The 26,240-nt window shown below is 41.1% G+C and overlaps 1 protein-coding gene across 3 annotated transcripts; it reads left to right on the top strand.

Moving 5' to 3' along the window:
• The first annotated feature begins 371 nt into the window (after positions 1 to 371).
• Positions 372 to 25,914, top strand: tnk2a (tyrosine kinase, non-receptor, 2a). 3 transcript variants are annotated; one of them, XM_087846289.1, is made up of 21 exons: positions 372 to 547; positions 2,058 to 2,127; positions 10,434 to 10,596; positions 10,751 to 10,821; positions 11,104 to 11,304; positions 13,008 to 13,157; positions 13,598 to 13,693; positions 13,910 to 14,091; positions 14,176 to 14,302; positions 14,400 to 14,546; positions 14,699 to 14,793; positions 15,166 to 15,360; positions 16,024 to 16,115; positions 16,228 to 16,272; positions 16,355 to 16,590; positions 18,892 to 19,095; positions 19,191 to 19,810; positions 21,537 to 21,675; positions 22,266 to 22,361; positions 23,234 to 23,361; positions 24,533 to 25,914. In XM_087846289.1, exons 3-21 carry the CDS (start codon positions 10,434 to 10,436, stop codon positions 24,537 to 24,539), a joined length of 2,994 nt encoding a protein of 997 aa, XP_087702415.1. In that variant the 5' UTR covers positions 372 to 547; positions 2,058 to 2,127; the 3' UTR covers positions 24,540 to 25,914. The 3 variants fall into 3 exon arrangements, with proteins under 3 accessions (XP_087702415.1, XP_087702416.1, XP_087702414.1); XM_087846290.1 differs by having other exon boundaries at positions 383 to 441; XM_087846288.1 differs by lacking the exons at positions 372 to 547; positions 2,058 to 2,127 and adding an exon at positions 7,772 to 8,440.
• Positions 25,915 to 26,240: the final 326 nt, after the last annotated feature.

The following is a 26,240-nucleotide window of genomic DNA, read 5'->3' as shown; positions in this document are numbered from 1 at the left end:
TTTTCTTGTTTTTTTTTTTTCCCCTCTTCAGATGTTCAGTAAATTGAAAACATTCTAATTTCCTTATTAATAATTTAAAAATTCAATCATGACAGTAGCTTGTGTAAAATTTTAAAAAGACAAATTTGTTTTTAGAGAAATTTTTGGTGTACCTCAAGAGTTTTGCATGCAACCCTACATGGGACAACCGATATAAATCAAATACTTGCCTCCAATTTAATGAAGTAATGGTAAAGTGTGTAAAGAGGACGTAAAAAATAGCGGAAATAAAATTAACTTCTGTAACGTGCTTTTATTTTGAAAGTTACATTTCTTAACAAGATGTGCTGTTATTTTGGTGAGTTCCGTCTTCTGACGTGTCGTGACGCTCTGAAATCCTTGCACGCTCACTGGGAAGCGTCCCGGAATTAACGGAGGAAAGAGACGGAGATAACGGTTCAGGTGAATTTCACAGATACCCGATAAATTGCACGTCCGAGTACGGCGGGCAGAGTGAGGAGTGACCGGAGGAGAGGGACCGTCCCCTCCGCAAAGCCCGTCGTTTTAGGTCGGTACGATGGGGGTCATCTCTGTTGTTGCTCTTTCTTGGATTTGTTTTTGTACATGTTGTACCAAAACAAACACGTTAAGTTCATAAATAAAAAAAATTACAAGCGAACAATAGTGGGAAAAGTATAAAACAGTGTAAAAGGGGGTGTAATATTATTAGCCTTGGCTCTTCATTGTATTGGGACGAGTATGTGTCCACTTAGGGCTAATCAGCTTTAGGCTGACTGACTGAGAAGATGAATTAAAATCTTTTCTGTTCTCAGCATGAGAGAGATGCTATCTGCTTACTCTCAACTGTTTATCTGACTGATTTAACTTTATGTTGAACTTTTACAAAAACATAAAGCAATCTTTGCTTCACGATTGAATAAAGGGCTAGTCCACCATATGTACATGTGAGTTTATCAGTGTGCAGCTGCACTAAATAGTCTTGCAATGTCTGGTGTGGTTCTGTAGGGCAGGGATGTTATTTTACACTGTGGGCCGCATGCAGCCCACTTGGATCAGAACAGACCTCTTTCTGTCAGTGTAAACTACACGTTCAACCTGAGATATCTCAATATAAGAAAAAAGAAGTGCAGTTTCAGCAGTAGGGCACAGTTTTTCTACACAATAACAAAATGCTGTAGTAAATGAAAGAGATCGTTACCACTAAACTTTGGGCTTAATTTGTAAGAAATAAGCAAAAGGGTAAAATTACAGAAAAAGTTCTGGGCACACAGACTGTTCTGTGGTTACAAAATGTATTATTTGTTTTGAAATTTCAACAGTCGATAGTGGAAAAACAATAACTTTTATCTGATTTAAGTCTTTATCTATTATTTAAAGTCCAAAACTTATGTATCCTTCACATTTTCCAAAGCCTTCCAGGGGGCCTGATCTTTGCCGTACCGATTCTGGACCTGGGCCTTAGTTCTGACACTCCTGTTTAAGAGGACGGATTAGAAACTACCATATAAGTAGAGAAAGATTACAAACACATTCATTAGTCATTTTTGGACTAGAGAGCATTTGTCAGCCTACTTATTTTGCAGTTAGTCAATCAGCCAGTAAAGTAACAGCTGTGAAATACAGAAAATCCTGTACACTATGAATTCAAACACACCTCCTGCCATATGTTAATGAGATGCAATAGTATGAAAGACTGTCTATGATCACTTGAATTAGTATTCAAACGGTTAACAATTTTAAACCCTAAAATAATCATTTGACACTTTAAAATCTTTTTTAAAAGAGTTCATTTTCAAACAATTGACTTTTTACACTCTTTCTCAGCGATGAGGCAGCAGGTCTGTCTGAGCCTCCCCCGTGGTGACAATATGGGCACAGCCTGTTCCTGCGTGCTCGTTTTCACCTCCTGCACAATTTCTATCGGCTGTTGCTTCTGAGAGTTTTTCTGCTGCTCTCTTCACAGCAGCAGATGGAAATTTGAAGTGTTTTATTTTTTTCCTTTCTTGTTAATAGTTTTGACGCTGACTTGCTCTCCGTCTCTCTTTAACTTTGTGTAGATGTGGAGTCCCTTCGTCCATGGCTGCAGCCAGATGACCTCTAGTGACTCCACCAGAGGACCCCTGCAGGGTGTGACAGATAAGCCAAAACATTATGACCGTTCACAACCAATTCCACTAAATGCCTCAAAGTAACTGAGGGTGGTCTCTGCTGCCTCAGGTTACCTTTAGAAGTGCAGATCTTTATGGTTTGGAGCTGTTTGGACTAGCAGTGTGTGTATTTGGAAGTTGGTTATAGGAATAAAGATTAATGTACATTCTCAGTTCCTGCTAATTACTAATGCCTCATCTCTGACAAAAAGAGTTATATGTGATGAAATGGCTAGCAAAAGAGTCGTCGTGTGTAGTATTTATTATTATTTTTATACACTAAGACAAAATGGGGACTTCCAGTTGTCTCTGGAAATGGATTAGGCTGAAGCTGATGAATGTACAGTACTGTGCAAAAGTTTTGAGCCACCCCTCAGTTCTTTATAGTTTGTTTTTAAAGTGGTTGTGGACAGTACTTCTCCAGGCTTTTTGACAGTTTTTCATAGTTTTCCTTTTGACATTGGCTGCTTTTTCAGTTATTTTCAGCCCAGTCTTCGCATGGTGGTTCTGACTGTGTTGCTTGTTAACACACTTAACAGCTCAACCAATGGACTGTTGTTGTGTTTAAAGATGATAGACAGAAAAACACATTATTTGTATCCATTTTCTAGTTGAATCTAAGTGCAGTGTGTCCTTAAAGACTTTGAGGAAGTTCTGAAGAAGTGAAAGAAAGAGGAAGAAGTGGCAGACCTTAAAAATATGTGCAGTTGATGAACTGTCTCTGAAAGTCAAGTCCATAATAAATAGGAAAAATCCAACAAAAAGCTGTGTGTCTGATGCTTCAGGAGATCTATCTTTCCAAAGCCTCATCAGAAAAGTTCTCAGTGGAAGGGTGGCAGTCAAGAAGCCTTTCTTAAGGAAGGCAAACAAGGAGAAAAGGGTGAGGTGTGCCAAAATACACAAGAACTGCACAGAAAATCAGTGCTAACAATTTTTAGAAAGTGACAAATCCAAATTTGAAATGTTTGGTTTAAATCATCGTCGATATGTATGAAGGAGGTCCAGAGAGAGGTACAACAGTGGGTGTCTCTTCTAAAAGAGGTGGAGGCTCTGTCATGGCTTGAGGCTGCATTTCAGCCAGTGGTGTTGAGCTTGTGAAAAATGAACACATAAAACCATCAGATTTCGATTCACTATGCAGTAACATCTAGATCTTGCTAACAGCTTCATTTATTAGCATGGAAATTATTCCAAATACACTGCATACCTGAATTGGAAACATACAGTTAAACATTATGAGTCATGGTTTGGCCTCCCCAGTAACATTATTGAAACTAGAGACTTTATAAAAGAGAGACACGAGACTCAACAAATCCTGAATATGAGAAGTTTGTAACTCTAATAATGGCCGTCAACCTCACCTGTCTCCCAACAGCCAATCATATTGTTGCACTGACATATATCCATTTGTTATGGAAGTAAAAAATCAGCTGAGTGTCCTTATTCCTCTCAGCTTCCTGTGTCTATGGGATGAGCCATGAGTCATTATCATATCCTCACTTTGGACTGTTAAAGAAGCTGTAATGTGTAACTTTCAGCATGCGTGGTAAAAGTATAAGCTAAAGCTAAAGCTAAAAAAAACAAACTCGTGCAATATTTATATCCTGCTGACCCTTGAAAGTGAGCTTATGGTTCTCATCCATTTAGTCGCCTAGAGATATGACCAAAATGTCTGTGGTAAGACTTGTTTCTATAAGGAGTTTGCTGTGACAGTTATATTTTACTCTTTTCAGTAGGGCAGGGCAATATGGCCAAAAATATTTATCACGATATATATTTGAAATTTTGCGATAATGATATAACTGACGATATAATTGACGTGAGACAAAAAACTTTACAACTCCACAACTTTATTAGTGCAAAAAAAACCCCATCAATGTATTTTTACTTAAACAAGCAGCTGTTTTTTATGTGCATTAAAGTTATATAAAAATGTAACAGTGCAAATTCCTCGCTGACAGTTTAACCAAAAGGCATTTCCAGTGGAAATTGGCCGACATATCCTGAGCAGAACCATGTATAATATCCACAAAACTTAAGGTTATATAGGTTATAAACACACAATACGGTAATATTATGTTGAAGCACAGTACGTATCACTCAGCGAGGCTCCTGACTACGGTAGCCATAATGCTCGGACAATCCATCAAGCGGTGCGGCTTTGTAGCTACCAAAGTTGTACTAAAACATTTTTTGACAGATTTTCGAGCGCTGTGTACCACATAAAATCGGTTCGAGGTCAGTAAGCACAACCAGAATTCATACATAAGGCACACTGGATTATAAGGGGCACTGCCGATTCTTCAGAAAATCAAAGGATTTTGAGAGCGACTTAAATTCCAAAAAACACGGTAATAACGACGGCCCACTTGCATGCTCTACCAAAAAATGGGCTTTGTTGTGTATCTGACGGACAAAAGCCAAACCAGTTCCACACCACTGAAGTTGCAGCATTTTTACAAACCATTTCTGGTTTCATCTGCCCTTCTCATTCTCCGTCGCTGCCTTAGTTTTTCTGCCATGTGCGTATGAAAACAAAGGCACAGCGCATTTTACCCATATTCTATCGCCATATTCTATTTTCTTATCATTCCTAACATTATACTGGTATTACTGTGAACTGTATGATATGGCCCAGCCATACTTTTCCGTTTACTAATTTTCATCTGTTTGCAGTAAGACAAGCAATATTTCACCTGCATTAAATCAAAATCATGTTTACATTTCCCTTCTTGACTGGAACATTTGGATCAGTTTTAAATCATATAACAAGCGATTAAATTACACAAGATCATGAGAAAAATCATGTTGTCTGACACCTCATGACCCTGATGAAGGCCACAACCCGAAACGTGTTGGTCAATTATTAAAGTTGTTCATCTTCCCTCAAGTGTTGCTGGAGTTCCTGCATTGTGACCTCTTTCACAGAACGAAACCAAAACCTCAAACGTTTTATCTCATTAAATGGTAAATGGTAAATGGCCCGTATTTGTATGGCGCTTTTACTAGTCCCCTCTAGGAACCCCAAAGCGCTTTACACACCCAGTCATCCACCCATTCACACACTGGTGGAGGCAAGCTACAGTTGTAGCCACAGCTGCCCTGGGGCAGACTGACAGAAGCGAGGCTGCCATATCGCTCCATCGGCCCTTCTGGCCAACACCAGTAGGCGGTAGGTGAAGTGTCTTGCCCAAGGACACAACGACTGAGACTGTCCGAGCTGGAGCTCGAACCGGCAACCTTCCGATTACAAGGCAAACTCCCAACTCTTGAGCCACGATCGCCCCCTCTAGTGGCCAAATATTTGGTGTAACATTTGAATTAGTTATGAAATTGCAGAAGAAAACTGTTGTTTTCTTTCCAAAGCACAGGCTGAATGAACCTCAAAGCTTTCTTTTCCTGCAGTGTTTTTTTCTTTTAAGGTGACTTATATCAGAAATATTGAAACACACAAACAAATATGGCAGGCAATTCTACCAGGTGCTGTTGAATTCATATCACGCTCTGCCTAAACCAGGACGGGGATGAAATATGCAGAATAAATCTTCATCTGTGCACGTTGACAGTCCCGACTGAATCTCAGATATCTGATGCTAAGATGAGAGAAAAATTAAGCAGCCACTTCCCTCCTATTGCCACTGAACGCAAGCTAAATTTAGCTCTCCTATTTTTGGACCATCACCCTCAATAAAACACATGATGCCGTGCGGAGATGAAAGATCTGCTTCTGTCCTCATTTAGGCCGCAGATGCGCCCACACACTCATACATGAGCATGAATGATCCAAACAGTGACTTCATGCACCAGTTAGCTCATCTTGCTGTCACATGTTGCTAATGGTAACAGCCCAGTTTCTCACATTTGCCTTTCTTTCATTTTTGAATTACAGCAGGATCTAAGGCACTGCACTTCAACACTGTTAACGGCTTTAACTGCCAAACAAGATGTACTTTGATATACTTAATCAGATCAGAAACTGTATATGGCAGCCCACCCACTTCAAAACCAGTTCAAACAAAGAAAAAGCCACACTGAGATCCTTTTATGTTAATAATATAAATTCAAAAAGAAAAGGAGAGAAAAAACGTTTTCCACAATAATTAGAGCTGCATAGAAAATAAATTATCTCATGGAGTAATTGATATTCTGATTTTCCATCTGACAGTATACATATTATATCTGATCCAGCATCCATATGTTGTTGAAAATCGTGAAATGTTTTTGGGGTTTTTTAACCTCTTAAGCCCCAAGCCTAACTGATCTCCTGCCTTTTCCCGTATCAGGGGGCGTTGGGGCTTAAGAGGTTAATCTAGTTAAATAGCTAAAACATCTGTTTTAAGTCTGCTTAAATGAATTACAACTGACTAATAAATTATATTTTTACTATAAACAGTATTATGCATTTACTGTGTACAATCAAAGTAGAAAAAATGCTCAGGATAATTTATTTAATTTCACTTTCACTTTATTTATTTGCTAAAGGCTATGCAGCGTTTGCTGCTGATGTTAGGATTGCACCTAGACATGACAGGCAATGTAGCTTATATGCACAATTGTATATTTATTGCAAGTGAACTCTTTAGGAATATGTATAAAAGAGGGAATGAGTGATATTCCAGATAATTTGGGTAATGATTTAGAATTCACCCAAAGCAAGCAGAAGACCATCTGTGAATGCATATTATATTGAACCTTGAATAAATGGGCCATGGTAGCAGAAGACCACACTGGGTTTCACTGTTGTCAGCTAAGAACAGGAACAACAGCAAACTGAGGCTTCAATTTGCACAGGCTGAGCAAAATTAGACTACATAAGACTGGAAAAACATTGCCTGTTCTGATGGGCCTCGATTTCTGCCGTGACATTCGGATGGCAGGTACTGAATTTGGTGTAGCAGTTAAGGTTGGTGGTGGTGTAATGATGTGGTTTAGGCACACTTTGGGCTCTTTAGCCATTGTCCTTTCCATTCTTTGCCAGTGTTTTTTGATCAATTAAACTCAAATTAAATAGTGATTAAATGCCTCACAGAACTATCTTAATTGCTTGTTGTGAGTCAAGACAAATTACGGTTGTCTTGACTCACAGCAGGACTATAATTTAAGACTGCTGTAGTAAAAGGAGGATTGTGACTCCCATCTGCACTAATTTAAATTCAGTGGTATGGCTTTATTCTGGGACACATCTCTAAGAGCAGGAGCAAGACCCCCACCCCCCCGAGGCTGGGGTGGAGATGGTTTGTAATGTAAATTTTGCAGATATGCAGGAACTGTACACAATCTGAAGCAGCTTAAATAGCGCGCCCTATATAAGATTTGCTAATTGGATGTGTGGAAGCTTATCAGCTGAGACGTCAGCTGATGTGATCTGGGATTGAGATCAGCTGATCTGCCTGGATTGTGACTGAGATTGACCTCATGATCTGCCTGAAACAGTACTGTGCTTGGTTAATATAGAACAGAGAAAAGCAGGAAATCCTCTCGTCTGCCAAACTGCAATCAGTGACTGTTTCACAGTTTTTACTTGATGAGAGATTTCAGCAATGTTTCTGACACTTCCTGAAATTGATGGCCACATCACGTTACCATCTTTTAGAAATGTTCTGCTTGTTTGGGTTGAGCTTAGCGCCTATGCCATCTGCATGTCAGAATCTATTAAATGCATGCTGGGAACTGTCTCCATCTCCTTTCTCTTCAGCCTGACCATCCATCTGTCCACCTATTTGTATCTGCAGTCTTTCCCCTCCTTCCTCTAAGATCTCCCTCTACCACTCGCCCTCTCATTAGAGCTGCTGAATTATTTAACATCAGACAGTGGGCTTGGCTGCTGAGCCAGAAGGAGATGAAGAGGAGAGGAGGAAAAGCTGGAGAGACGGGGAAGCATGGAGGTGTCCGATACTGCGGGAAGTCGTGAGTCAGCAGGGAGAGAAAGGAACAGTGGGAGGGAGGAGTGAAGGAGTTTATAGATAGCTTTAGGTGATACGACAGGAGAGAGTGGCGTCAAATGCCTCCCGGTGCGTTTGTGTCCGTGTTTGTGCATGCGCGCATCGATTGAGCGGAGAAGGTCATGGAGCTGAGAGGAGATTAGCAAACTAGACTCGGAGTAGGGGGAGCACGGCAGCAGAGCTAACGCCTCCTCTGAATAGCGCAGAAACAGGAGGGCTCAATACAAAAAGGACAAGAGGAGCTGTTGCAGTATGGGGGAGAGCTATATGTACCAGCGACTCCCCTACACCAGAGGAGAGGGGGAGGGGGAGGACGAAGAGGCGGGAGACAGGAGTGTCGGTGGACAAATGGTAAAGTCTGAAGTTGTGGGTGGATGTGCAGCATCTCTTCTTCTCTGGCTGTAATTGTCTGTGTCTTTTTGTTCAGTATTTTTCTATGAATATAAGTGTGGGTGTGGGGATGCAGGTGTATTGATCTTGGGTCTAATCTTACAACAGACACCAGATTTCATTTGATGTCTGTTTAAATTATTTAGTATCCTCATGGTTTAAAAAACAGTGTCTACTTTGTGAACCCTGTAACTGCACCAGTTATAAGTTAAACCAAAATACTTCATTCTGAATTCAGTTTTAGGGTCTAAAATTACCCAACAGCAATTGACTGTAAAGCAATAAATTAACAAACAAGCAAACAAATGTATTCCTGCCACTTAATTATGGAAGCTTCTTTCTGCAAGTCTGCAGAGGTAATATCAAGTTAATTTGGGTTATTGTCTCAAAATTGCATGTCAAAATTTTGACTTACTGATTGAGTATCTCAACATTTTAGAGTTACTTTTGATTAAGTAGGTCAACATTTGAAATTTTAACTCACCTCTGCCTGGATTTTCTTGTTTTGTTTGTTCTGTTTTTTAATTGTGAATGGCAGACAAAAGCCTTCACACTTAATCGTGTTGCTACCATTACATTTTAACCATTTTGTGCTAGTCTAATGCTTAAGTCATGGTTCCACAATTGGGGCTGTTTGAACATGCGTTTGCCTATGGAGAGGGGATTTCAGCCAACTCAAACATGTTTCTGTGCGTAATGTGCTGCTCCCAAGGGTAAAGTTTAGTTTTGCAAAGAGCTCTATGACAGCGCTGTATTAATGCGTTTACATCTTTTAATAGTTTTGAAATATTAGGATGAAGCTATACAAAAAGCAAGAAGCTAGAGCTAGTGGTTGTTTACCTTAGCTTAACAAAGACTGTAGACTACAGTTACAGACAAATGCTGTAAAGGTAACGCTCACAAACACTCTAAAGATCTAATGAACATTTTGTATCTTTATTAATTATCCAAGAGAGTTGTCACTTCACTTATTCTGCCTCAACAAACACAGAATATTGCTAATTAGATGCGATTTACTTGGATTTTTCTCTTTCACATAGAGCCTGGCTAGCTCCTCTGTTCTTGGCTAAATTAAACCACTGTTGGTTTTAGGCTTGACATCAGTAAGTGAAGTTTGTATGTAAGAGTGCCATTAGATTAAGGCAAAGTAAATGTTGTAGTATATTGTCACAGTATACGGTATACAATTAAAGCAATTAGTTAAGAGGAAATTGTAGTTTGCTTATCATGAAATGGTGCAAAACTGGTTTTAGTTAATAATTGAAAGTCTGTGAAAAACAACTTTCAACATGTGAATCGGTGAATCTGCACATTTGCTGCACATGCAAAATGACTCCTGCTTCGAGATCAGGAGGAGACACAAATTCCAGCCTTAAGGGGTCTCAAGCTAGTGTACTCCTCGTGTCTGCACAAAGCCTGGATAAGTGGGAGGGCTGCGTCAGGAAGAGCATCCAGCGTAAAATCGGTGCCAAATCAAATTTGCAGATCTATCCGCTTTGGCTACCCCTTGGGAAATAAAGGAGCAGCAGAAAGTACCTTTTGCTGGGGGATCTGCAAAAAAAGATGAAACAGTAGCGTCCTAAACAATTGTAAGAAAATGTGTTTGTTGAATCTTGAAAGTCATTTTCAGGAGTAAAAATGCCCCAAATTTTCTTACTCCAGCTTCTTAAAATATGAGCACTTATTGTTTTCCGTTCTTGATGCTTTTCCAGATATCTAATCATTACATTGGTGCTGCAGATGTCACATCCCATCAGTCATTTTATCTTTTCATAGCTGAGTGTAGCTCCTGCACTTAGAGCACACATTACAGTGTGCCCATTAAAGGGGTCCATTAACATCATGCTCAGTAATGGAACAATTCAATCACATAAGCAGAGCTATGTTAAAACTGCAGGCTGTTAACAGCACTGTATGCATGCTGATGCAGGTGAAATGTGTGTTTGCTGTACAGATGCAGTGTGAGGAGGGCACAGAGTGGCTGCTGGAGCTGCTGACAGACGTGCAGCTGCAGCAGTACTTCCTGCGGATCCGTGATGATCTCAACGTCACACGACTCTCACACTTTGACTACGTCAAGAATGAAGACCTGGAGAAGATCGGCATGGGACGCCCAGGTACCTCTTTAAGTGTTTTTCACCCCAAACCTACGTGATAAACAGGTAATCTAAACAAATATCAGATGTGTCTGAGTGTTATCTTTCAGAAAAATACTCTATAAACATACAATAAAATCCAGGTTTATTTGTGTTTGTGTTTTTGCTGGTCCAGGTCAGAGGAGGCTCTGGGAGGCAGTCAAGAGGAGACGAGCCCTTTATAAAAGAAAATCCTGGATGAGCAAGGTGCAGTACCTCTCCTGTCCTGAAAGTTGCTCAAGCAAGGCTGCAATCTCACAATATGATGTTCATGTATAAGCTGCATTTGTAAAAATGTCTGCTTTCACCTTCAGGTATATTTAGGAAAAGGAATTTTAGTTTGTATTGATGTGGCTTTGATTCTAATTTTATTTTTTTCATGTTATGTCACATGGTCTATGTGTGTCTTTTATCAAAATAGGTTAATTTAGATTCATTTAGATTCAAATCAAGCGTGTTTGCATGCATAAGAAGTTTCTGGCCCTGCAGGTGTTTCCAGTGAAACGACCAGACGCTGACACGCAGCAGCCCCACGGGGCATCGTCTGCTGAAGTCCCGGCCAGTAGTGAGTCAGGGGCCGCGCTCACCTGCCTGATTAGAGAGTCGGAGCTTCAGCTGTTCGAGCGGCTTGGAGACGGGACATTCGGGGTGGTGCGGCGAGGAGAGTGGACTGCACCCAACGGCAGAGTGGTGAGATGAAGAAACACAGTATGAGACAGCTGAGAATGTATGACATAGAGGCTCAGGGTGTGTTTGCCCACAAACAACCCACTTGGGTCCCATCTAGGCTAGGCATGTGGGTCCCATAGCAGTTTATCCCTTTGACCTGTAAGAAATATATCTGTGGGCAATAGGTCACTGATTTCTAGAATCGATTCGATTCCGATTCACAAGGTGTTGAATCGATTAGATTCAGTTTGATTAGATTCAATTCGATTTGAATCCGGGAAATTTTGCCTCAGACAGTCAGAAATATTATAATTCAGATCAGTACATTTACATATTTTTGTATCTATAAAAAGGAAGCTGACACTTTCCAGACTTTATCAAAGGTGTGAGCATCACAGCAGAGGCCTTTGTGTCAAAGTAGCTGAAGATAAAACACAGAAAAACATGAAGGTGATTTTCCTGGCCTGGGATTTTAAACGAAAGAAAACCATTAATCAACACATGAACATTGCCTCTGAAGTTACAGAGGTTTTATTAGAGACACGGCTAAGCATTTTGCATTTTTCATAATTTTAAAAAATAATTTTAAAATTTTAAATTTGTTCAGAAGCCTATTGAACGGCAGAAATTAGGTTTTCTTTTCGAAAGTAAGTAAAAGGGGAAAAAAAACTGCGGCTGACAGCGCTGTAAACAATGGTAGACATGTCCGTAACAAGCAAGTGAATAATGCAGAAAACAGATTTTTAGATGGGAAACTGTTCTTGAAGTACACTAAGAGAGCAAGAGAGAGAGAGAGAGCTGTGCATGAAGTGTGATTTTATTGTGGTGGAAGCAAAACAGCAAAAGTCAGAGGGAATTCATGACGATGTTTATGTGAAGCGTAGTTTGGATCTTCTTTTGCTGCTGGTTCAGTCAATATTGTTTGGAGATAAAACTAACAGCTTTAGAATCAGCGCAAAAAGGGCGTAAACACAAAGCGTGGACCCGCCAAAACATCAGAATCAGTGAGCTATCGGCTTTCAGCCCCGACCGTGTCCGTGCCATCAAGAAAGGCGACATCTCACTGATTCTGATCCGTCGGCGGGTCCGCGCTTTGTGTTTACGTCTTTGTGCAGAAGCCGTGTACCTGCTCTCATTTACTGTTTTAGTTGTTTGGTGGTTGTAGAAATTTTGTGAGATTCTGGTGTTTTGGGCAAAATAAATGTATATTAAAAAATCGATTCAGGATTTTATTGAATCAATATCACGTTATCCAAGCCAGAATCGATTTTAATCGATAAATCGATTATCAAAACCCACCCCTAGTGGGTAACTCATAGTCTGCTTGCATGAGAAAACCTACGTAGGAGGTAGAAAGGGCAAAGCTGCCATGGGCTCTGTGGGCACCAACTAGGGGCCACGTAGGATAAATGTGGGTTTGCAGCTGAGAGAAGGTGACTGATTCAAACCATTTTAGTAAAATGGATCTTATTGATATACTGAAAAAGAAGTGAATGTTATCAGTCCAATCTTCCATTTTCTGAAATATCACACGTGTTCTGCGGCCCACTGTGGGTTGTGTGGGTCCGCCCGCATCGAGGCCACACATGCCCCAAAAGGACACATTTGCTGGGTATTTGTCACTTCCTCTTAAGTTAGAGCATCCCATTTGAACTCCACAAAGTGATTTACTTATTTATTTTTTACAGAGGTTTCTCTAATGTCATCTCTCCTTTTCTTTGTAGTTGTCAGTGGCAGTAAAATGCCTGAAATCAAATGTACTGGACTCAGACGGTCTGGATGATTTCATCAGAGAGGTGAATGCCATGCATTCACTGAGCCACCAAAACCTCATCCGCCTGTATGGCATCGTCCTCACACAGCCTATGAAGATGGTAATCCATGAGACACACACACACACTTATAAGAGGGAGTTTGTCCTCTTTTTGAGAACGATTTATTTCCAACAGCCGATATATTGTAGCTGCTGAGCTATCAGATGTTTTCAGTGTTTTTACGCTGAAGGTTTCAGAGCTGTTAAGCTCAGTTTAGCCTGCAGTAGTTTCTGCTGCCTCAGGTCTGGCTACTTTAGAATAGCCCTGAATATAAGATCAGTGTTTCCCACACACAGAGGAAATTCAAGTACAAAAGAGTTCCCACAGTCTCCTTGATTCTTTATTGTTGCAGTGAAGTTAAAGATTTGCCGCTTCCAGAGGTAACATAATTTTTAAAAAAGCACTGAAAAACAGTACAGACAGGATATATATTTCAAAAGCAGTGCACAAAACATATAAACACAATGAGCTCTGAGCACATTTTGTTTGTTTGAGTGTAGGTGACTGAGCTGGCTCCTCTGGGCTCCCTGTTGGATCGGCTCAGAAAGCGGCAGGGTCACATCCTCATCTCCTCGCTGTGTAACTATGCCGTGCAGGTCAGTTAATACCGAAAGGAAAAAATCCCACAATGAAATTCAGTTTTATCACACTGTTCTCTCTATTACATTTTCTTGAGTACAACTTCCATAATATTTGTACATTTGTTTACATTTAAATGTTTATTTGTTGGAGATACAGCTCTATTTTATGACATTTCCCATGTGTAAGAATGCAAAAATGCTCCCATCTGTCACTCCACACCTTCTCCACAGGTGGCCTGCGGGATGGCTTACCTGGAACAGAAGCGTTTCCTCCACAGGGACCTCGCAGCCCGTAATGTGCTGCTGTCCACCAATGAAACTGTGAAGATCGGAGACTTTGGCCTAATGAGGGCACTGCCTAAACACACCGACCAATATGTCATGGAGGAAGGCCACAAAATCCCTTTCCCATGGTGAGAGTGACTTTTTTCTGTCTCTACATACTATCTGTGTTTCATTATCTCAGCATCTCAGTTGTTTTTCACCGATCTCTCCAGGTGTGCTCCAGAGTCTCTGAAGTCTCGCACTTTCTCTCACGCATCTGACACCTGGATGTTTGGGGTCACCCTTTGGGAGATGTTCACCCACGGACAGGAGCCGTGGCTGGGTCTGAATGGGAGCCAGGTGCATCTTTGAACAACCCTCCGCCATAAAAAATAATATAAATGAATTATTCATTAGCTTCAGCTAATCATGCTACTATTTATGTGTCGGTTTACAGATCCTTCACAAGGTGGACGTGGAAGCTGAGAGGCTGTGTAAACCAGACGATTGTCCTCAGGATATCTACAATGTGATGCTGCAGTGCTGGAGCCCCAAACCTGAAGACAGACCAACTTTCATTGCCCTCAGAGACTTCCTGCTCGAGGTAGCACAGTAGTTTAAGTAAAACACTGTCTATCGTAATCAGTAAATGTGCTTCAGGAAACCATTCTTTGTTGGCTGCAAGTATGAATTCCATGTCTAAAGGCTGTCTTTGACTCTGCTGGTGACACTGACGACACTGTGTGTGCTCTGCAGACCATGCCCACAGATATGAGAGCCCTGCAGGACTTTGAGGAGGAAGACAAGCTCCAGATTACAATGAATGATGTAATCACCATCATTGAAGGAAGGTCAGTGTGTGATGTTTTGTTAGCTAGAACATGCCTGTAAGGCATCCTTTTAGCCTGATTTTGAGAGAGAAAGCAGTTTCTTAATCAGCTTAGTGGGTTTGAGAGTCGTGCTTATATAAGTGCCTACTAGACAACGGATCTCCCGTTGAAACTGAATTCCTTACATTGTAGAAAATTACTGCAATTATAATCTTATGACTTCCTTATCACATTAATATGCGTGTGTCCATTGTATATATTGTATGTCTGTAACTACCTAACTACTAAATTAAAACCCAGAAGTTGGCAATTAAGAACGTGTACTGCTACAAGAATGCACATTACTGTAGGACAGTCACCACGTTGTTTTCATACCTGTTTGTGTGTTTTCAGGGCAGAGCACTACTGGTGGCGAGGTCAGAACAGGCGCACACTGCGTGTCGGTCAGTTTCCCCGTCATGTAGTGACGTCAGTCGCCGGTCTTTCCGCCCAGGACATCAGCCGGCCACTTAAACACTCTTTTATACACACTGGACATGGAGACACAGACCCCCAGAGGAGCTGGGGACACGCAGACCGCATAGACAGGTTAATGATACAGTACCTACAGTAATGTAGTGTCATACAGTGTGCTTCGTCAGATGTGACTGTGCTCTCTGCGTCCGTGGATGGCTGTAGGCTGCTGTACAAATGTTAGAGTCCCACCACAAGTCCAGAACACAGAAATAGAAAACTGGAAAATGAATCTATTACAGAATGGACTCTTCTTTAAAAACAGGTTAGGAAGGAGGATTCATAGATTTGTGTTATTTACATTAGGATTCCACAATGATAAGGCAGGAGAACGGATAACAGTCCTAAAAAAAATCAGTTTGAGAGAAAAAAATCACATAAAGACAAAGCACTAAAATTGCGTTTTAACTGAAACCTTGCATGTACTCTTTTAAGACTGCCTATACTGCAGCTCCCCACTAGAGGGCAGCTGTGTATCATGCATAGTTAAACAGATGTTTTACTGTTGAGCTTTAGGGGATTTTAGAAGACACGTCCACATCACTACACTGTTTGCAACAACAGAGGAGTAGTGAAATAATTTTACTGATGTTCCAGTACCTGCAACGGGATTATTAACATGTTATTAACAAGTATGTTTATTAGCTTCAACCAGCTTCAGTATGAGTTAAAGGAGGGGACTTGGACTTATTTTCAATTTTAAACTTTTATTACATAAAAATGATTTTCTGTCCTTAGCCTGTACTTGGGGAACCCCATGGACCCTCCTGATGTCCTGGGAATGGATTCAGGCATTGCGAGACCGACCAAACTTCCCAACCGTGCCAAGAGTAAATTCATTTGTGCCGTGAGACTGTATTTTTGCTGAATAGTGATCTAACTTTTCTGTTACACCGATGCATGTCAAATCGAACCTAAACGCCTTTGTCTGTTTTTTATCAGAGCTACCTCCCCCTCGTCCACCCCAACCAGCCGTTCTGCTCAAGAGTGAGATTTTTTCTTTAATCCTTCAAACACATGCATGTCAGTAGAAGCAATTTTCTAAATCCAGTGTTTCATGTGTGTCCAGAGCCGTTCTACGACTCTGTGATGGACGATTACGATGACGAGGAAGACGCCAGCGCGTCGTCTGGGTTGAAGAAGCTGGGAGCATCCCTGGGTCTGAAGCTTCGGCCGTGGGAGGGGACAGGCGTGCGTTCAGCCAAGAGCGAGGTGTCGCTTATTGACTTCACAGATGACAGTTTCAGCTCTACCACACCTTCTCCGCTCACTGAGTCTCGGCAGCTGGATGAGGACACCCTAAAGGTAGCTCAGGCCTGAGTCAGACTGTAATAGTTGATGCTCTTACCCTCATTAGTAAGAGGTTTTTTTTGTACTTCACCTAATGTGACTTCAAGTCCCATTTGAGTCCCATTTCCCCTTTCATTATGGCCTAGAACTGTCTTTTAATGAGCTGTTGAGGGTTGATCAAGCTGAGGTTGGCATGATTCTTTTCCTTCTTTGAATGTCACCCACTCCCCGAGTGGAACCATCCTGTAATCACAGCAGAGGGGTCTTATATTCCCAGCTCATCTGGAGAATTAGCCATCTGATCTTTTCAGTTCACACTCTACAACTAAACAATGATTGTGATGTAGTTCAAAGGTTTTCAAGACACATGAGGGACCTTACACGGCCACATGCATGGCAGTACCCTCAATCAAGTGTAGGTGGTGCACACACAGCTTGAAATCTTTGCCACTACTCACAAATGATGAGCTGTCTTGTTCCCCAGAGTCAGTGGTCCAACCTTTGGCCTAGAAATGTCATAAATAACCCCTTCCGCTTGAATTCACCCAACGCGCGTGCAATGTGATGGATGATCAGTACTTATTGATTGATAATGTACACGTTCACGCTTTAGTGGTCTTCAGCGGAGTTGTACGGTAATTCCACCTCATACCTTCAGTCTGCCTTCGATCATCCTGACCAAGTTGCAGCTTCATGATATTTATACTGAAGTTTTTGAAGTAAAAGTAAAATTTATTTATATAGCACTTTTTAAGAAAGGAAGCTATTACAAAGTGCTTCACATGGAAATAGAAAAGCATTTCAAACAAATCAAATCACTTTTAGTGTCACGTCACATTACTGGTACACTGATGTTGGTATGGTGTATATATGTGTATATATGTGTATATATATGTATATACGTATATATATGTATATATGTGTATATATGTGTATATATATGTATATATGTGTATATATATATATATATATATATATATACACACATATATATATATATATATATATATATATATATATATATATGTGTGTGTGTATATATACATACATATATGTAAAATATACAGAGGTCAGCAGTTTGAATATTGTGCACAAAAATGGCATATATGTACATTATGGAGTGCATAGTGTTGAAGATCCGGTAGGTGAGAGCGAGGTGTCTATGAAGTGTTCAGCAGTCTGGTGGCCCGAGGGGAAAAAGCTGTCCCTCATTCTGCTGGTTCGGGACGGATACTGCAGAACCTCCTGCCTGACCGAAGTAGTTTGAACAGTTTATGGCTGGGGTGAGTGGAGCCTTGATGATCCTACCCACTTTCCTCAGGCAACACCACCACCTCCAATTATCCTTTCAGAACACAGCACCACTCTCTGGAGAGCTTTGCGGTTGTAACCGGTGCTGTTGCCATAGCACGTGGCGATGCATCCAGTGAGGATGCTCTTAATGGCACAGCAGTAGAAGGTCCTGAGGATGTGGGGGCTCATGCTGAATCACTTCAGACTCCTGAGAAAGAAGAGGCACTGCTGCGACTTCTTCACTGTTTTGTGTGTACTGACCATGTGAGATCCCTCGCCAGATGTCGCCTAGGAAACGGAAGCTGCTCACTCTCTCTTGATGGTGATGGGGGTATGTGCTTCCCTACACCTCTGGAAGCCCACTATCAACTCTTTTGTCTTTGTGAGTTTGAGGGTGAGATGGTTCTCTTGGCACCAGTGTGTCAGGGCGCTGACCTCCTCCCTGTAAGCCATCTCATCACCTTTGGTGACCACCACCACCAAACAAACAATATAACAATATTGAATAACTGAAACTTGTGACTAAAATAAAACTCTAACCCTAAGGAGGTGGACCTTAATAGGTCAACCAAAAATGACCACTTCCAGCTTCTGGGTTCTGTAATAGTTTTCTTAAACAGAGCTGTACTGTTGGCTAAACAAGGTTAACTTAATATCTTGGCTTGAACATTTAAAAAAAGAAAGACAGAGGATATCCAGACCTTTGCAAAACAAATTTTCAGGATTTTCTGGCTGAAAGTCAGGTTTTCTTGACCGACAGTGGGTAACTATGCATAAATAAATATAAATGTAATGATGATTTGGTACCACATTTGATGGAAATATGTGCATTTTCTGGTTATTTCTGAAGAATTAATGAGCACAAATGTGAGTAATTCAAACCCCAGTGAACACAAAGAAGTAATATTACTGCAGCAGTGATGATTTCCTTTTGGCTCTGGCTCAAACTTTTTTTTTTTCATCATGCAGGAAAAATCTTAATAACGTTGGATAACTTTTCCTTGTATCTATTTGTCTTCTCAGGACACTCCCTCCATTCTGGACTGGCCTCTCCCCCAGCCAGCGTACGATGAAGTTACTGCAGAGCCTGCGGATCAATCAGAGGACCAGGAAGTGCGGTCCATATACAAAGGGTTGACTGAAGAAGCTTCTTCATCCGCTGGTGGTGGCTTGACAGGAAGGAGCGAATCCCAGTCAGCTGACCTCTTCCAGGAGCTACAGAGGGAGGTAGTGAAAGCTGTATTAATGCCATTCGGGATCGATTTTTACTCTTAAATTATCACCCAAGCTAACATAAAGCTGCTGTTTCTCTGTTGATGTAGGTGATGGTGAAGCTGCAGGTTCCAATGGCAACAGGCCGCTCCCTCCCCTCCTCCCCACTCCCCATGCCTCTGGCTCCTTTGGGCCCGCACCGACAGATCTATCTTCCCCCTCCATCTCCCTCGTCTGCCTCCTCCTTCGCCTCCTGCTTTGAGGACAGGCCTGTGCTGCCTCCTCGCAGTCCCGTCCCTCCTCTGCGTCCCTCCAAACACAACCTCTCCGCCCGTGCCATAAACCCAGAAGCACGCACCAGCTCCATTTCACTGGGCAACGATGATGACACACCTCCTCAGATCCCACCCAGAGACCACGCCTTTTCTCAGCCAGGCTCCCGCTCCTCGTCACCTGTAGCATTGCCACCTCCTCCTCTCGCCGTCTCGCCCCGTCGGGCATCGGGACTGCTGGGTCCACTCCTGTCCTCCAACTCTCCATCGTCGTCTTCCTCTTTGCCTCAAGCTTCATCCCATTCCTCACGCTTAGGACTTCCTGGCTCATCGTACTCCTCCACGTCCTTACTGGATCCACTCGCCTTTCGTGAGGGGCGTGGCCTTTCCTCACTGATTGACAGTTCGCAGAGCTCTGCCCCCGTTCCACTGCCGGAGAGACCAGCTTTCCTGGAGAGGTGAGTTTTTCATGGAGGCAGATTTTTATGGGTGGAGAGCAAAAAACAAATTTGTTCCCTTGATAATTTATATTTCTTCCAGAGCATATATGTATAAACAAAAAATAGTCCTCAAATGTAATGTTGGGGTAACATTATATTTTTGCCAGCTCAGTGTTAGAGATTTTTGTGTCTCTGACATCAGCACTGCACCCTACCAAAAAAAACAAGGGACCAATCAAGTGAAATGGTACACGTGTACACTGGGGTGTTTGTGCATGTGAGGGATCATCCAATTAACCCCTGCATTGCGTGACATTAACTAAATGGCACGTGTGCTCCTTCTTCAACGCTTACTGACTTTACACGGATATATTTATTTCCAAATTTCCCACAGTGTAAATAACAAGTGAAAAATACCCACAATTATGTGAATAACACATAGGTTGAAATGTGACATAATTTTTATTTATTATTATTTATTTTCATGAAGATCAGGAGCTAAAGTGAGTCATCAAATCACTTGGCATGAGGCATTGCTATTTTATTAGCATTTGTTGTAAAAGAATATTTTTTCAGCTTGTTTAAATTTGTCGTCAAGCTGTTGAAACAAAGCTCACATCTGTGTGCCGAGTTCAGGGGGGACCCCAATACAGAAAACAAGCTAGCTTTTAAACCAGGAAGACAGGACTGTGGGCGCCCACCAACCACTTGCCAGTTTGGACCTCATTTGTCCTTCATAGCATCCTTAAGTCTTCATACCATAGATTAACGAGGAGCTGGAAACATTCCTCAGATATTTGGGTCCATATCGACATAAAAGCATCACACAGGTGCTGCACATTCGTGATGCCAATCTCCTGTTTCACTGCATCCTGAAGGTGCTCTAATGGACTGAGACGTGGTGACTGTAGAGGCCACATTTTACTCATTTTCATTTTGCAAAATATACTCATGTATGCTGTGGTGTTTAAGTGACACTCATTTGGTTCCAAGAAAATATAATCCACATCATTACACAACCACCACCAGCCTGAACTGTTGATACAAGGCAGGATGGATCCATGATTTCTGACCCTACCATCTGAATGTTGCTGCGGAAATGTACTCATCAGACAAGGCGCCAGTCTTCCAATCTTCAGTAATTCAGTTTTAGTGAGCGTGTACAAACTGTAGTGTCAGTTTCCTGTTTTTAGCTGACAGGAGGTTTGACATGCAGTGACTTCATCCCAACTTTTTAAGTAACACAGTTATGAAAGCGAATAAAAGCTCATACTAAATAAATGTTTTATAGTTGGAAAATGTCGTCAGCGACTTATTATTACGAGAATTTCTTCAGTGCAATAGTAAAATTTCAGATGTCATTCACAGAGAAACATCATCAGCTAAGGGGCGATGGTGGCTCAAGAGTTGGACGTTTGTCTTGTAATTGGAAGGTTGCCGGTTTGAGCCCCGGCTCGGACAGTCTCTGTTGTTGTGTCCTTGGGCAAGACACTTCCCCCGTTGCCTGCTGGTGGTGGCCAGAGGGCCCGGTGGCGCCAGTGTCCAGCAGCCTCGCCTCTGTCAGTGCGCCCCAAAGTGGCTGTGGCTACAATGTAGCTTGCCATCACCAGTGTGTGAATGGGTGGATGACTGAATGTAGTGTAAAGCGCTTTGGGGTCCTTAGGGACAAAGTAAAGCGCTATACAAATACAGGCCATTTACCATTCAAAATAATTCATATGCCATATTTCATGTTTCTTAACAGATACGGAGCAGCCAACATGGCGGCAGTCAAACCTATGATGCAGCAGCACCCTAGTGGAGCCAAACCGAACACCTCCTACAACAACAATAACGGCCGAGCTGCAGCTCCCAGCATTCAACGGGAACAGAGCATCACACAGGTGAGGGAGATCATAAGGAATGTCACTTTTTCTATTAAAATCATTCATAACTATTATTTGTTGAGAGTCACAGAAATGACAAACACCGAATGCTGTTGTTTTCCACAAGCAGACAAATTAGAGTAACTGATTTCTAGATAACATATGAAAAGCTAAATTGTCCCTTTTTATTGAATTCACATCCTTTTATCAACAAAGCTTTTAATTGCGAGAATGTAATGCTCAAAAAGCTGCAGATTTGAAACATATTCATATGGTTTTAACATTACCTGAGGAAGAATAATATTAAAAAAGAAAATCATTAACTTTATTACTAATTTCATTGGGACTGCGAATTAGGGAAAAGCTTCAAGGGACTTGTGGCTAATTTAAAAACAGTTTGATTCATTGCAAAAGTGACTGAGAGAGTTTAAAAAGAAGGAAACCTGCTCGTTTTGTCACTTCTTCTCTTCGTACAAGCATAGTAACAAATATGCCCACGCAGAGTTACTCTCTTAAATAAAAGTAGATTTCTTTTCATGTGTATCAATATGACAGTTGCACTTCTTTAAAATGCAAACATGACGTTAAGTTTATTGTCTGATCGTCAGGTCCAAGGAGCTGTGCACGGTGTCACGATAGAGGAGTGTCAGGCTGCTCTGCAGAGCCACGAGTGGAGCATCCCTCAGGCCATAAACCATTTAAAGGTGCAACTATCTGTCGATACACCTTCCTAGTTTATTTGTTGCTGTTAACAAAGAATATATAAATGAATCAAAGCGCAAAAAAGTGACATTAACAGCTATTAAGTGTGTTACTGACCTCTTGCAGTTACTGATGGACCATAAACTGCTCTGTAAACTGTCTGATCCAACACAGCAGAAAATTGAAAACAGAATTGCTGAAAAAGAAAAGAATCAATGCGTTGCAATAGCCGAAAGTCCAGACCTCAGTGGGAAGATATAAGAGCTGTGCATAAATGAATGCACTTAAACCTCAATGAAGCAACTATTAAAGAAGAGCGGGCCAAAATTCAAGCTTGTGATGTCAGATACTGATAAAGTCCTACAAAAAGCGATTACTTCAGATTATTGCTGCTAAAGGTGTTTCTACAAGCTATTAAATCATGGGGTGTACTTAGCTTTCCACATGCTGATTCTACATTTTGGCTTAGTCTTGTCACATAAAGACAAGACTAATAATGGCACGTTCAACCATAGAACTGAAAGAGGGTTATATACCATTTATTGTAAACACACACATTGAGTTACGGAGGTCACTGATTGTTTTTGTCCTGTGCTTTTAAAGGTCTTATTATAATTAATGAAACTGGATTAAATTGTTTTCTTTCAATTTTAACATTTAAGCCATTAAGTGGCTCTGCTTTTGAGAAGTACATAGGTAGCTAAAGTTTATTGTTATCATAAAGGTTAGGATGTGGGAGCTTTTCTGTTGCTAAAGAAAGCCAGTGTTCATGCTGCAAAAGAGCATCAGAACATCAAGAAGAGAGATAAATGTAGTAAAAACAATGATGGTAAATCACGTGTCTAAAATGCTTCTTTCACCATCTGCGCTGTAGGTGGAGCAGCTGTTTCGGCTAGGGCTGCGTTCAAGAGCCGAGTGCGAGGAGCTGCTGCAGCATCACCAGTGGGACCTGGAACATGCCAGCACGGTCATGCTGGACACATACGGACCACATCGCAACAGGTAATCAAAAGTAAATGGACAGAAAAGAGCGGATGCCCACTTTGTTTTTTGTAGTACTGAGCTCTGAGTTACTACTGTCTGCAGCGGCTGATGTCTCTCCCAGGTTGAAACCTGCTTTTAATGTGCCGCTAAGTTTGTCAGCATGACATGACAGCACGAGCAAAAATGTGCTAACGATCCATCTGCTTCATCCTCCTGTCAGACTTCTGCTCCGGTCGCTTTTAAGGAATATTTTATACACTTCTTAACCTGTGGCTGTCAAATTTCTGACTTCTGGCTCGTTGACACAGTGAGAAAAAGAACTTGAGCTAAAATAATCTCTCAAGTAATTTTCTTATTTTAGATTTTCAGTTGGTCATATTGGAAAGAGTGCTTTTAAAAAAAAAAAAAAACCTCAAGTTCTCATTTTTACTTTTATCTAACTTTATGGATTTTGCTTTTGTCATTCATTTATTTGTTGTCCACAGTAAGCGTCATTATATGTCAGCTCAGACACAGCTGACACTCAGCGATCATTCTCATCAAAGTAATAAACTTTTGTCACTGGTATGTAACTGCTACTGTCACTAGGGGGCAGTGTCAAAAGTATGTGGAACCACTGAATGTGGAAGCTTTTTGGAGCCAGAGGTAAATTATCCACTAAGACTTGCAGGCTTGATTTGTAAAATACAGACACAGACTCCTGCTATTAAGTTTGCAGTAAGATTAAGTATCTGGATTTCTGTTTGTACAGTTGACTACACTGCAAAAAAAATTTAAAAAAGGAAAAAATAACAGCAAAAACGTGGTAAAGAGGAGGTCAGCAAGTCATATTCTGCTGTGGTGACAGCTAACAGAAAACCAACAGCCTCGTAAAAATCCATCTGTCATTCACGCATTCCCAATAAAAATGTGAGCAGGTGAGCTTAGTTAGAAACATGAGTAACTGTGAACACGAAATTTAGATGTAGAAGCAACATGTTTATTTGTTCTGTAAGTTTAGGAATTTTAGCACACGATTCACTGCTTTTTTTCTAGCCAATCTCCAGTTGCCACTACGGGAAGTGCAGTTTTTGGCTTCATTTTTCAGCCCTGCTTAGAGCTTAAACACTCAGCGTTCAGCGATTGTTTGCTGGTTTACAGAATCCTAAACAAAGAAGCTGATATTGTACATTGTTTTTCTGCTTCTTAGGAAGTGACAGCAGGAGGACAAATTGAGCGGCAGTCACCTTCTGACAAGCTCCCGAGCTCATCTGGATCAGCGCGATGACACCGAGTCGGCAGGATGACTCATTGCTCCAAAGACCAGAGACGCTTTTTAATGACCATTAAAAAGCGTCTCTGAAGCAGCATATGTGAATACCTGCTACTACCTGTGTCACTCACATGCATGCTCACTATAACCTAAAGGAGCAGCTGTTACATGATTCACAATATTTACTTGAACAGTTGTTATTTATCTTTTTTTGTTGTTCCTTTTTTATCATTGCATTAATCCAGAGTTTGTTTCAGCTGGTAGCTGCTGCAGACTTTTTCTGGTTGTGAGGTTGTTGTAGAGGCCTGTGTGTGTGTGTGTGTGTGTGTGCGTGCGTGTGTGTGCATAAGCTTACTGTAATGTCAAATGGCTTTTTGCTGTCAAAAAGAATCAGGGAGGTATGAGCTGGCGTATAGTTGCACTTTTAGGAAAAATATACAAATAATGTTGTATAAAACATTTTACCGAGCATGTCAACAAAGATGCTAACTGCTGGTCAGAAGAACAATCTATCAGTGAAGTGAAAATGTTGATATGACTGAAAGCATATCAGATATTGTTATTATTACTGTATTTTTGTGTCTTAAAGGTTCCATGTGGAGTTTTCATGTAAAAAGGCACTCAAAAGTCTTGAAACCTGCGTTCTTCACATCCCAGCATGTCGTCGTCTTTCCTGCCGTCGCTGGCAAATTGCAATGTGAATCGTAAACAAACTGCTTCACAGTGCTTTGAGAGTTCAAGAACTCCACAGGTTGCCTTTAAGCAAAACATTTCTGGCTTTACAACAGCAGGAATTGTGAGAGTGATGTCTTTAGTTTTTATTATAAGAATATTCCTACCGTTTCCTCGTGGATACAGGGTATTAGTCAAATCTCTGCAAATTAGATATCTACTGCTACTTTAAACTCATGGTTAGTATTTCTTACTGTGATTCTGCTGTATGATAATCATCATGCTGAAAAACCTGTCACGCACTTGATTTAGTGGGCTACTGCTACGTGCTGTCGATGCCAAATTTCATAATGCGTGTGTACAGATATTAATCATTTTAACAGCTACATGGAAAAGTTTCTTTTTTTTTACAAAAAAACAAACAACAAAACTGGAAAATTAAACTTCAGACAGGTGGTAGCAGCTTGGTGAATATGTTTATAGCAGTCATAACTCAGTATGTGTGAAGCATTCAGTTAAGCTCAACTATGAAATCTGTTTAATGTGACACTGACTATAATGTACTGTTTAATCTGAGTTGCTTACAAATGTAAAATGCAAATATGGCCTTTGTTGTTTTATAATAAACTGTAATCTCATTTCTGAAAGCTTTCCTGTGGTTATTTCATTAGTTGGATACAGCGGGAAGACTGGAAGGCACAAAGCGGAGATGGAACTGGTGGTTGGCAAAGATGTTAAGGATATGGGAGTCTGATTTTAATGGGATAAACTAATCTTTTGATTAAATAATGTCAAATTAACTGAAAAAATCCCCCTAAAACTATTTTGTTTACACCAGATCAAGTGGACCCTGAAGCACGATGTGACACTGGAATCAGGCTAAGAGAAGATGTAAGGGAATGGGAGCATGGATCCTGAGGCTGCGTTCTCGGAGTGGTAAAAGTGAGTGGGCAGGTATTAAAGGTATCTGATG

This window comes from Neolamprologus brichardi, chromosome 9 (genome assembly GCF_056152115.1).
Source record: "Neolamprologus brichardi isolate AB-2024 chromosome 9, ASM5615211v1, whole genome shotgun sequence".
NCBI lineage: Eukaryota > Metazoa > Chordata > Actinopteri > Cichliformes > Cichlidae > Neolamprologus > Neolamprologus brichardi.
This window is presented reverse-complemented; position numbering and strand designations above follow the sequence as displayed.

Coding starts and splice junctions, on each gene's coding strand:
- tnk2a (XM_087846288.1), top strand. CDS start 8,342: ATGGGGGAGAGCTATATGTACCAGCGACTCCCCTACACCAGAGGAGAG. Junction 11,305..13,007: donor CTGCACCCAACGGCAGAGTG/GTGAGATGAAGA, acceptor TTTTCTTTGTAG/TTGTCAGTGGCAGTAAAATG. Junction 14,794..15,165: donor ATCACCATCATTGAAGGAAG/GTCAGTGTGTGA, acceptor GTGTGTTTTCAG/GGCAGAGCACTACTGGTGGC.